We start from the raw sequence: 12,837 nt of genomic DNA on the forward strand, positions 1-12,837 counted from the left end.
AGTTTATTATTCTGTTATCTGATTTATATCAGATAATATAAAAGTTTTCCAACACAATACTTAGTTGAAAAATAAATGAAACTATATGTTCAAAATAACTAAAGAAACATTCTTAAAGTACAAAAATAGTGTTTAAAGTGTTTTTCTAAGAAAAATAAATCACAAGTTAGCTCTTTTTTAACAAGAAAATCATAACTTTATTAAATTTTTGTTTCAAAGATTATAATTTAATTGAGTCTTTACACCTTGAATAGTTACTTTTGAAATAATTTTTTTTAGATGAAATTAACCTATATTTAAGCCTTGATTTAAGAAAAAGTCGAATAAAAAGTTAAATATATAATGTTGATTCAAATAAGGAAATATAAAATAAAAATAAAAACAAAATTTAGTTTAGAGCCTAAATAGTATCTAATTTATTGAAATAGACAGAAGTCTTATAATTTCTAGAAAATTTTAAGACTTTTAAAAATATTAAAGTAGGTCATTAAAAAAAATTTTTTCATTAGCATATAAGCGCACTTGTTTAAATATAGTTTTTAAGTTAATTTTGTAAACATTGAAAATAGTAGTATGGGTAGTTTTAAGCGTATTACCTTTATTATTTTTAAGCTACAAATACAGTTTCAAAACATTATTAAAACAAACAGTTGTAAATAATTTAGCACTGAAATTCATCTATAAAACAAAAGAGAGCAAAGCCAGCAAACAGGAGCAAAGAAGAGTGATTAGAGACGAAGATAAATTAGTTGAAGAGCTCTCTGGAGTTGTTAGGTCCTCCTCAGTTGTCTCTGGTACTGTCGGAGCTATAGGTTTTGTCGTGGGGGCTTTTGTAGTTGTTGTTGTAGGGGGTTGAGTTGTCGGCGCTTCTGTAGTTGTAGTAGCTTCCGTAGTGGTTGTTGCTTCCGTAGTGGTCGTTGCTTCTGTGGTGGTTGTTGCTTCCGTAGTGGTCGTTGCTTCTGTAGTTGTAGTAGCTTCAGTAGTTGTAGTTGCTTCTTTGGTGGTCGTTGCTTCTGTAGTTGTTGTAGCTTCTGTTGTAGTAGTCGGTTCAGCAGTGGTTGTCGTAGCAACAGTAGTTTGTATTTCTGTTGTCGTTGTTGTGGGTTGAGGCGTGGTAGTCGTTGCTTCTGTTGTAGTTTCTGCTGTTGTTTCGGCTTCTGTTTAAAAGTAAACATAACAAACCATGTCTGTTATGTGAAGTTACTTAAGTAGATATTAGTCTAATATATATAGATGTAATAATTTTTATTAATAATCAGTATCAATAATAAAATAATCTTAATCGTCAACGATTTCTTACATTTATACCTTGATGTAAGCTGTAAGAGAACAGTGATAAAATTATATTGTTTTATTTACTCGAGGACATTTTTTTTTGTTTTAAAAAATAAGTCGTAATTTATGTGATAGCGTGTATTTGAAAAGCATACGTTAAAATAAATGTTAAGCTTTATTCAAAGTTTAGAAACAACTGTTCATTAATGTTGTCGGATACAGTTTTTTTACTTTAGATTGTTCAAAAACAAACCTGTGGTGGGTGGTAAAGTAGTGGTGGTGGTCGCCACTGTAGTCGTCTGTTTCGCTTCAGTGGTTTCAGACTCGGTGGTCTCTTCTATGACGTCAACAATGACGTCAGTTCCTTCCGTCGTGACGTCATTATTGTTTCCGTGCTCTTCGTCGTTCGTTTCGGTGGAAGTATCGGTTGTGGCTGTTAGAAAAATAAAAATTGAAAACAATATGCATTATAGTAGTTGTTGAAAAAATATTGGGTTAGGTTGGTATAGTTCATTTTTATACCAACCAATATAACCAAAAGTTTTACTTCGCTACGCCTTGAAAAATAAATTTAATGGTGATAGTTAATCTAGTTTGTTATATACCTTGTATATGTATGTATACATTTTTTTAAAATGTGTTTTAGCATTATTAACGTTTTTAATGAAAGATATAGGATAAAAAACCAATAAACAGTTAAACTTAGTAATACTACAAGTTTTTTCTTGTTTATAAAAAAACGTTTACTATTCTACCGTTCATTTTTGCAGTGTTATTCCAAAAAATAAATAAAGCAAACAAATGCATGCTATATGTTTCCAGAAGCATCAAAAATACACGTTTTTCATATAACACATCAAAGTTTTTTTTAATTATTATAAAAGACAAATACCACAATTTCTTTTTTAGATGCAAGAAAAAAGAACATCTACCTTTTAAGTATTAGCTTTATTAAACTTAAAAAATGTTTGTCTTTAAACCAAACTATCGCTTTTACCGCTGTAAAACTCGCTTATATGCCTTAAGCTATTATGACGTAACAAAACCTCATCAAATCTAATTTTAGCTCATTTGTTTAAAACTTATAAAGAAACGGCTCGGCTGTGAGTCCCAGGTGTGTAAACGTTAGAACAAAAGCAGACGTGATTTAAAGCTAGTTTAAAAGAAACAAGCTGACAAGTAGAAGTAAATACTGAATCACTGCAGAAGTTTTTAAATCGGTTAAGTATTTTAAAAGTGTTTTTTTAAGAAAGTATATTAGAACCTAAAAGTTTAAATTAATTTAAAACATGTTGAAAATAGAAAATACTATTTAAATATTTTTAATATAGCATAAGTAAAAAACTTGTTGCAAATAAACAACAGTTATAACAACAAATAACATAAATAAATAACAGTCATATAAACAACTTTAGTTTACATTTTAGCTATTAAATTTAATTTACAACAAAGAATCAAACAAATGTAATTAAAAAAAATATTAAGTAAACAAACAGTTGTTGCACTGAGATTCATCTTGGCCATCGGCACAGTTGACTACTCCGTCACAGATCTCCTCAATGTAAACACAATTGGAAAGATCGTCACATTGCAGCTTGTCTGCCGGACACTCTACTGGAAAAGATTAAAATAAATTAATATTTATATTTTAATGTTAATAAAATGTTAAAGATCATAACGCTGTAGCTTGTCCGAAGGGCATTCTACTGGAATAGCGTAGTAAATTAATATCTGTAGTTTTATACTCAATGTAATTACAGTTATAGGATCGTCTCATTGCATTTTATGTTATGGGCATTCAATAAAAATAATGATGAGAATAAATACATAAAAAAAATATTTTCTAACCAGTAAAACTTAATATAATTGTTATAAAATTAAAGTTTTTTTATCTAACTTTTGCTAAAAAGTAACAAATTAGTAAAATGTTCGAACAGTAGCACAAAGTGTAAGTTTTAGTTATTTAATTTTGTTATAAATTTTAACCTAAAGTTAACACGTTGGGCTTCAATCAATTATAAACTTTTTGCGTTTTAATTTTGCTAACAGATATTTTTGGAAAAAAAAAACTTGAATATAACTATTACGTTAGAAATTTAAATCTTTCAGTTATACGTTCAAAGTAAATTATTACTTTCAGTAATACGTTCCCGCTGCAAGGATAAAAGAAATCCTTGTTAATTTATATAATTTTTAGTGTTATAAATTTAGGTAATAAGCAAAACTATTGTTTTGTAATAAAATAAATTGAAGGCTCCATGTTAAAAAATTGAAATTAAGACTAAGAAGCAAAAAGTTTAGGTGTAACATAGTCAAAAAAAAAAAAAGATATTAAGGCGCGTTGCAACTTGAAACTGTTCACTAAACTTGCACGCGAGATAAAGGTACTGTTACTTGTTATGTATACTTGTACTTTTTACTACGTGGTATTCTAAAAATTTAAATTGTCTCATCTTATTTAAATTATCGCTATGACTTTATACTTTATATAAGTGATTTTCAAACTGTTTTTTTGTTCAAAGTTAGCTCATAAAAATTGTTTGACTCTGAAAATATAGTTTTGGTTGTTGTATTTTAAAGTTAGAGTTTTCAAAAGTTTTTATAAACTATATTAGCTGATATAATACAAAATATTGTTTAAAAGTAAAGAAAAATTAATGCAAAAACTTTTAGCCTTAATATGCAAAAATTGTCAAAAGTAAAAAATATTTGTTTTATAATACTTAAAGTTCTACAAATTTAATACATTTCCTTTTGTTTTTCAATTCATTATAAAAAGTTACACAATGCAAATAATAAACAAGACTGATATTAAATATATGTTTTAATTTAAAAGCGAGATGTACAGTTTATTGTTAACAGTTAATTAGTAAACAAAGCGACTTTATATAGACATCAAGTTATTTTCTATGAATACAAAATAATAATTATTAATAAATACCTGTCGCTTTGCACTAAAATTTATTAGAAAGTCATCATTTGTTATGATACTTTTTATACTTCAACTTTTAAAGATCAATACCATCAAAAAGTAATTTTTAACTGATAAAAAATAACAGATAATTCTTACCTGCGGTTCCACACTGAATTTCATCAGACATATCTGAGCAATCGACTTTTCCATCACAAATAGATTCCTCTTTGATGCAGACTCCATCACACATAATTGATGAGCATTCTATGAAATAATATGATAATGAATACAAATTTTTTGATACATACACCTTCACACATTATAGATGAAAATTTTGAATAAAAAATAGTAATAGATACTTATTGAGGCAGATTTCATCACACATTATTGATGAAAGTTTTGAATAAAAAAATAGTAATATATATAAATTGATGCAGATTCAATCAAACATTAATGATGAACATTCTGAATGAAACATATTAAAAATGCTAAAGAAACGAAGATAAATTTTGTTTGATCCTTGAAATTTACGATAATTTTCAATGAAAGCAATTATTTATATTTTCATAAAATTTCTAGAATTAACCTACACAAAAGTAAAAAAAAGTAAAAACTTTTTATGTTTTAATAAAATTTTTGAGTACATAACTTATAATATTATAAACGTTTTAGTTTTCTTTTTTACAATATGTATAATTAGAAAAAATAAATGAAAATAGGATTCAATAAAAAATCCGTTAATAAATAAAAGTTTGTTTTAACTTAGTTTCAATTTTGTTTTGCTAACAGTCAAAAAAACAAAAACATATAGGATAAGAAGGAAGTCAGCAGTCCAAAAAACTAAACAAAATTTAATGACAATCTTAAAAAAGTATATAAAATCAAACTGTCTGTCGTAAATTAAAAAATAAACTAATAAATTTTTATTATGTTTCTAGACATAGTATTTTAAAATTAAATACCGTTTCCGACACTTAACATAATATTTCTGTTTTTATCAGTTAAGATAAAAATTTACGTAGTTATCTAATGAGAAAACAGTTTGTTGTTGCAATACATAAGATAATAAGTATACAACTGTTTTAAATTCACTTTAGTTCTTAAAAATCATGTAAACCAAACGTTTTCTGACATTTAAAAGTATTAAGGTTAAATTAAAATTAATCTTGATATTTATAAAATTTTAGAAAATTGATTTTTACAGTCAAATTAGATCAATTATTTTTGTAAATAAAGTATGTGTTGTTCTTTAAACGTTTTTAGATTAGTACTTCTTTTGAAGTTATAAGAAAAACAGAAATAGCTTCTCCAAGTTTGCACTTAATTTAAGATTTATAAAAAACATCTAAGCAAAAATGTTCTGTAAAACACAGTAAAGGGTCAATGAAAAAATGTTCTGAGAAACACTAGTTTTTTTAGACTTATAAAACAGGCATAAAACAAAACTTTCTGAGAATATTTACGCAAAAAACAGTTTTTTGACTGTTTGTTTACACCACGAAAGTACAGTCAAGGTTTGAAAAATAACAACGATTTCTCAAATTCACGGATAAATTGATAATCTGAACTTTTACGTAGGGATTACGAAAGATTGTTTTCTTAAACCATAAAGAGCTTGTCAGTGATATAAACAATAACATGAGTCATTTTACGATGATAATGGATTAATTTTAAAAAGCAAACCTAAGTAAAAATTCGCGTCTTTTTTTAAAAGTGAACCTATTATAGAATCGATAATTTTTTTATTTTAAATTGAATGTTTTGATTTTTTTTACAAGTGTTTTACTAAGTAAAATATATTAACAGTTTACCGTTGTAACATATTCACATTTATAATCTCTGTTATATGTTAGGAATGATGAATAATTTTCTTGTAAGTGCAGTTAAAAGATGCTAGTAGCAAATTTTGGAAAATTTTTGACAAGTAAAATTACGTAATTTAAAGTTACGATCTAAAATCAAACATAATTAGCTAAACAAAACGTTTCTAAATGTGGTCATTAAAACTTAATGAAATTAGTTCTCAAAAAACTAATGAATTTTGAAAAAATTGAAGTTTTTACTCAGTGAAAATTTACTTTACAAAAAAATACTTTTGCAAATAAAATTTAATTAGACATTGTAAAATCGTTGCTTTATAGGCAGTAGCACAAGAAAAAACTAGGTACTTCTAGGTTATATGTTTATACTAGTTTTCTTAACTAATATAGTTAAAGATAGTGTTCTTATGAATATCTTATGACTAAGTTAAAAAAAAAACAATTGGTTTAAGTTTCAAAGTTTTTCAAATGAATAATATATTATTCTAAATTTGAAAAAAGTTAACATAAACTTGTTTACCAAGAAATATTCTTTAATCTACTAAAGTTTCTATTTTCGAAACTAACTTTGGTCACTTTTTCAGTAAGTCTATTTATGTACTAATCTGTTATATAATAAAAATAAGACAGTTTACTAACACAAGCTATAACATTAAGAGCTTAATTTAGTATCCAAACAAAAAGTTGTGACTGTAATAGATAAAACCTGTTAAACTGGGTCAAACAACAATTTTATGAAAGATCGCGAGTTTATTTTTATACAGCATTTATTAACACGGGATCAACTTTAGTGGCAGTTATGTTCATCGTAACCGTTTTAGTATAAAATTTAGCAATTAAAATTAATTTAAAAATAAATAAAAAACTTACTTTGATCACAGTTCATTTCATCGAAACCGTCCTCCTCACAATCAACAACTCCGTCACAAATATATTGATCAGAAATACAAGATGTAGATGATGGGCATCTGAAAATTTACAAACTAGGTCTTATTTTATTTTGTAAAAATCGATGTACAAGACGTTGAGGAAGAACAATAATTTGTTTAGATTATTTATTAATTTCTGAAACTTTGAATAAAACTGAATATGACTTCTAGTAATTCAAATCTGACCTTTTAAGATTGATGTTTAACTGTGTTTAGTTTTGTTACGCTATAATCAAAATATTTTGATTAATTTTACAATGACACTTGTAAAACAACATAAGTACAAGACTTATTATTTACAAAAATATGTTAAAGTACAGTTTTGAGACATTTAAGTTCATTATAATAGTCTATAATTGAAAAATTGCATGTAGTGTTTCAAAACAGCTACTTATTTATTTAAGTTACATAGCTTTGTCTGAAAACGCTTTGGAATTTTCATGTCTTTCCCATTAACCACAACTTTTGAAATTATCAGACAATTAGTTCACAAGTTTTAAAGTTAAAACAATTTTCCAACTAAATATACTTTTACTTTACTTAAGAGTATAAATAGTAAAATTGATAAGATTTTTTACCTCTATGCAAAATTAATTAAATGTTTTTTAATTTAAAACCACAATGTAAAAAAACATTATTAACAGTTAAATTTTTATTTTTCTAAGAGCACCCAACTAAATTTATGTAATATCATAAATCAAACCAATAAACATTTCTCACCTGAAAAATCAGATTGTGTAGAAAAAAATTAATAGTTAACTAAAACTTTTAATCTATAAGTACCCCACTAAATTAAGATGAAATCTTGAAAATATTTTCTTCTCACCTGAAAGTACCAATCTGACATTCCTCCAGCTCGCAGCTTCCCGCCTCCATCGTCACGTCATCAATAACTATGACGTCATCAATTTCTTCCCTAGATGTTCGTTGTCCGGCGAACAGTATCTGTTGAAAAACAGTTTTGTAAAAAATGAAGCACTATTTTACTTTTACAGTCTGTTGTTTTCGACGTTTAAGACTTTTACATATTTGTTTGTGATGAAAGCCGTTTTTATAGTTACACTTTTAAATCTGTCAAAACATAGTTTTCGTTGCAAATGATATATCTGTTGCAGTAATGTCTTAAATATTCTTTTTATACAAACTGGTTTTACTGGTGTGCTGTGTTTTAGGGAACCGGTCAAACATGCACGAAGACATTTTTGCAAAAAGGGACACTTTCGCACGAAAACGTTTTTGCATGAAGGGACATTTTTGCACGAAAACGTTTTTGCATGAAGGGATATTTTTGCACGAAGAAACTTTTGTACGAAGGGTTACTTTTGCACGAGGGATAACTTTTTTACGAAAGTAAAAATTAAAAAAAGAAATAAAATAATAAGTAAAATAAAAAAACAAAAAAAAAAATTACTGATCGAGGATTTTGTGCAAAAGTGAGCCCTAGTGCAAAAGTATCTTCGTGAAAAGTATCCTTCGCGCAAAAAGTAAAATTGACCTTTTGTGCAAAAGTGTCCTTTCGTGATCTTTAGACTTCTAACCTCGTTTTTAAAAATATTTAAAATAATGTGAATGTGATATGTGTTTTTCAGACTAAAAAATTTTGAAGACTGATTCATTGCTATGTGATTTTGAATATTGTAACGTGGAGCTTTTTTATTTTCTCCCTATAATTGTGATTTTAAAGTTTTTACTACACAAAACAAACAGTGAAATCTTTTATCATTTAACTGAACTATTAAACAATTTAAAGATTAAAAACCAATAAAAATTTATTTAGTAAATTATTTTTTTATCACTAGATCATAAAAAACAAACAGTGAAATCTTCTTCGTTTTTTTCATTGGTCAGCTCGATCTGATGTCTCTCTCCATTTAGGGAATTCACCCACTCCACGGTACCCAGCGGCCTGACATCGCCCCCTTGTGGTTTGTAACTCAGCATCAGGCGCGCTCCTCCTTTGCCCTTGGTGGCGTACCTATGTGACGTCATAATGATTTAAAGTCAGTTGCGTGACGTAGTTTAATTTAAATTTGATTTAAAAATTGTGACGTCACAATTAACTGCAGTGAGTTTTCTCGCCTGAAACTTTCTCATCTTATTTAAACTAAACACTATATGGAAAATCATCACTAATAAAAATTAAAAAAAGTTGGTAATGAGGGAACATATTTATAACCAAATACAAAATAAAACAAAACGAAAAAACATAATTTATTACTTTAAAATAAATTATTTAATAAACCACAATGAGGGCACACATTTTAATGCAAGTTGTAGAAACAGTATAAATTTAACAGCTGGGTTCTGTAAAAAATAATTACTTTAATGTAAGAATAGAAGCATAAAGTAGGTGTATACATGTTTTCATTAAAATCATAATAAAATAATTTCTACAGATTTTTACAGTTAGTTATACTTAATAAATTACATAACAGTATTTTATACTTGAAAGACAGGCAGATGCGGTCGAGACCCTCCCACGAGTACACCTCACTCTCCATGTTGATCGGGAACGTTGGGGGCTTCCCCCTCATTTCGATGTAAATAAATCCTCCTGTTTATACATACATAACACAATGAATAATAATCATTAATATAAATCCTCCTGTTTAATTTAATTGATTAGCATTAAGAGCGTCTACTTGTTTAGTAAATTTCCTAAATATAAACGTAAACTGTTTACCTTTTTAACAAGTTAACTAAAACATTGAAGGTATAGGTACTAACAGCGTTTACTTGTTTAGCTGGTAAATTTATTTGTTTAATAATATAACTGAAAATATTGAAGATATATACTGTTGAGTTTATAAAAATTAATACTCCATAAAAATAATATATATAATTTGTTTTTATTTATATTCTAGTGAAGTTACTTCACTAGGATCTTTTGTTAGCAAACAATTAAAACTATATTTTGAACAGCTAAAAATTAATATAAATATACTAAGTTATCTACCTCTTAAAATAAAAGTACCAACTTGTACTACAAAAATTAATTATACCAGCATATTTATTTTATTTTAATTAAATTAAAAACTAGTTTTTTTTTATTTTTTTTTAATATCTGTTTTTCTCTAAGTATTTAATTGTAATACTATAAGTTTTAATTTACGAAAAACATATTTAATATCGTACATAATTTTTACCTTCTATTACATTAAGCTAGTATTCTGTATCGTAAAGAACAAACAATTAAAAGAAAAATTTTTTGATTAAAAAGTATTTTGTTTTATCTTTACCTTCCTAAATATACTGAGGAAGTTAAACATATGTCCTGATAATAAAAATGCATACGTTTGTTTTATTATTTTATTATTACCTTCCAAATCGTATTGGAAATCAACAATGCATTCTGATTCTAAAACTAAATATTTTATTTATTAAATTTAACTAAGTTCCATATTTTACTGGAAATTCCAACAATCTAACCATGTGTTCTGATAATTAAATAACACATGTTTATTTTTAATGTTAATTAACCTTCCATGTTGTACTGGGGTTCCTGCGATGGCAACCAGGTATCCGCGTAATACACTTTCCAACCGTCGCAAATACCGTACTCGAAATCGCAGTATCCGAGCCTTGACTCTATAATAAATAATTGAACACTTGATAAAATTTAGCTCAAGTTAATAAAGGGCTACACATCCTACTTTGTTTAAGTAGTTTTATAAAAAGCTTGTAAGTAAAGTAGACAATTTAAAAAAATTTGTGGTACAATTTGTTAAAATGCTTTTTTTTTTTACATTTACAAAGTTTAATAATATTAGGCATATAACTAAAACTCGTGAAATTTTTTGTACATGATTTTATATGAAAGTATATAAAGCAATAAATAAATGATAAAAGATTAATTAAACAAATTTAAGTATTTTTTTTAATGATTTGCAATATCAGTAAAATTAAAACATTAAAGTAAAATACTCGAAAAAAAAGCAAAGGCTTTAAAAAGTCTAAGCTCTCTATAAAATAGTATTTGTTATAAAATGATAAAATTTAATTACTTTTTATGCAGATTGAAATGAATTTTTTTTTTAAATAAAAGTTTTACTTCAGTTTTAATATTGTAAAGCACAAAACCTTTTTTCTTTGACAATTAAAAAGCCTATAAATATAAAATCTAATTCTATTTATAAAGCAATTCTACTGTTGTAAATAAAATACGTAGTTGTAAAAGTTAAATTTTGTTTTAAATAAAGGCAGTTTTAAAGTATTCTGTTAAGATTAAAAATTATTTTAAAATCTATGCAAAAAACTAAAAAAGTATTTCAGGATGTCTATGAAGAACTGTAATGAAATTTGTGGTAACATCATAATAACAGTAGTAATACAAAGTGGTTTAAACTTGAATTTAATAAAAAAAATAAAAAAGTGGAATACTTATAAAAAAACAAGCAACATTTTTTTTTACAACCAGTATCAACAAGTTTTTGCAAACCATTTTAGTTTTATTTTAGTTGGAGTTTTTAAAATCCCGATACAGGTAAATACTGTTTTATTTTAAAAGTTGTGTTCAACACAAGCTAAGCAATTGGAACAATATTATCAAAGTAATTCAGAAGTAAAAAACTAGTGCTATCTTGTTTCAGTTCTTGCTAAAACAACAAGCCACCGGATTTTTTCGTTATTAATAAAAGTACTAATTTTACTTAAAACACGAACCGTCACTAAGAGAATCTATGAAGTCAGTCAAGAACCCGGCATCGAAATCTTCAAACCTGTTTATTGTTTGACAGCTCGCAATGGACAGTGTTGTTAAGATTGTGAAGGTTGTTAGCAGCATTTTATCTTTTAATTATTAACTGAAAAAGGTAGTGTTATCGTTTTTGAAAGCTAAATGTTTAAAGATACATATCCTGTAATTTATGGTTTCGTTTCGGTTAATTCAAAATTAGTTTTACGTGTTTTTATTTAATATTATTCCATTTAAAATGTAGTATAATTTAATATTAAGAAAAAAAAATTACAGCTATATTATTGATTTGTTCTTATAATCTATATAAGCAACTTAATTTGCAAGTCAAAAAACATATTAGTTAGCATGTTTTAATTATTAACACTTTTATAAAATTTATGATCACTGATAAACGGACTTAATTTTTAATCAAAGTAAACAAATAAAGTTTGATAAGCTTAAAAAACAGTTTAGCACACAAAATTGTGGCTAAAACCGCTTGCTTACAATAAACACATTAAACTCAGGTTTTTATTTAAGTTTTTGCCCGAAGCCACATAAACAAATCATTAATGGGTTTGGCTGAAATAAAACACGCTTTTGCATATTTATCACTTACATGTTATTCAAATAAAAAAAAAAACTTTTCAATATTGTTTGTCTTAAACTAAACTAATTATATGAATCATAGTTAAGGTTTTAAGATACTTTTAACTTTAACATTTGTAATAAAAATTTACTACGTTAACAAGTCGTTTAAAATTCAAGTAAATTTGTTTCCAAAAATAAAATTAGTATAAGTACTGATTGAGTTTACAAGATTTGGTATCTTGAAGTACTTAGAAAAAAACTAAAATACATCACTAAAATTTGTTATGTGATTAATACCCGATAAAAAATGATATCCGACGGGGCCGTAAAAAGTTTTGAAAAGTATAACTAACTTCAGTGTGTTAAAATCCAAAAGTGATTTTATTTTGTAAAACATAATCTACTTATTGTTGACAAAAAAAGTTCCAAAATGAATTAAGATACTAAACTCTGAGCTTGACACAAAGTAAATAGAGCTACGTCTTCAATAAATGAAAAACAAATAATGTTCACGCATTTTTCTGCTTGCATTTAGTTTATACTTTTAACGTAAAAAGTTAATTAAGCTTAGTTTAAAAACAAAGACTAAAAACAAGAACTTTAAAAAAAAGTTAAGTTAAGTACATTAAGAGG

General features: G+C 26.2%; 1 protein-coding gene across 2 annotated transcripts; it reads right to left on the reverse strand.

The window, feature by feature from the left end:
- Positions 1-257: 257 nt before the first annotated feature.
- LOC145842359 (uncharacterized) lies at positions 258-11,741 on the reverse strand. Of its 2 annotated transcripts, none has more exons than XM_082949787.1 (10): positions 11,601-11,741; positions 10,419-10,526; positions 9,384-9,492; positions 8,754-8,913; positions 7,765-7,883; positions 6,880-6,977; positions 4,346-4,453; positions 2,770-2,886; positions 1,529-1,708; positions 258-1,157 (listed from the first exon to the last, which is right to left on the reverse strand). In XM_082949787.1, exons 1-10 carry the CDS (start codon positions 11,719-11,721, stop codon positions 679-681), a joined length of 1,599 nt encoding a protein of 532 aa, XP_082805913.1. In that variant the 5' UTR covers positions 11,722-11,741; the 3' UTR covers positions 258-678. The 2 variants fall into 2 exon arrangements, with proteins under 2 accessions (XP_082805913.1, XP_082805912.1); XM_082949786.1 differs by having other exon boundaries at positions 260-1,157; positions 2,770-2,889.
- Between the last annotated feature and the right edge of the window lie 1,096 nt (positions 11,742-12,837).

This window comes from Thalia democratica, chromosome 8 (assembly GCF_965202585.1).
Source record: "Thalia democratica chromosome 8, ktThaDemo2.hap1.1, whole genome shotgun sequence".
NCBI lineage: Eukaryota > Metazoa > Chordata > Thaliacea > Salpida > Salpidae > Thalia > Thalia democratica.

Coding starts and splice junctions, on each gene's coding strand:
- LOC145842359 (XM_082949786.1), bottom strand. CDS start 11,721: ATGCTGCTAACAACCTTCACAATCTTAACAACACTGTCCATTGCGAGC. Junction 6,978..7,764: donor TGTCAGATTGGTACTTTCAG/GTGAGAAGAAAA, acceptor GTAAATTTTCAG/ATGCCCATCATCTACATCTT. Junction 2,890..4,345: donor AATTCAGTGTGGAACCGCAG/GTAAGAATTATC, acceptor AATCTTTTCCAG/TAGAGTGTCCGGCAGACAAG.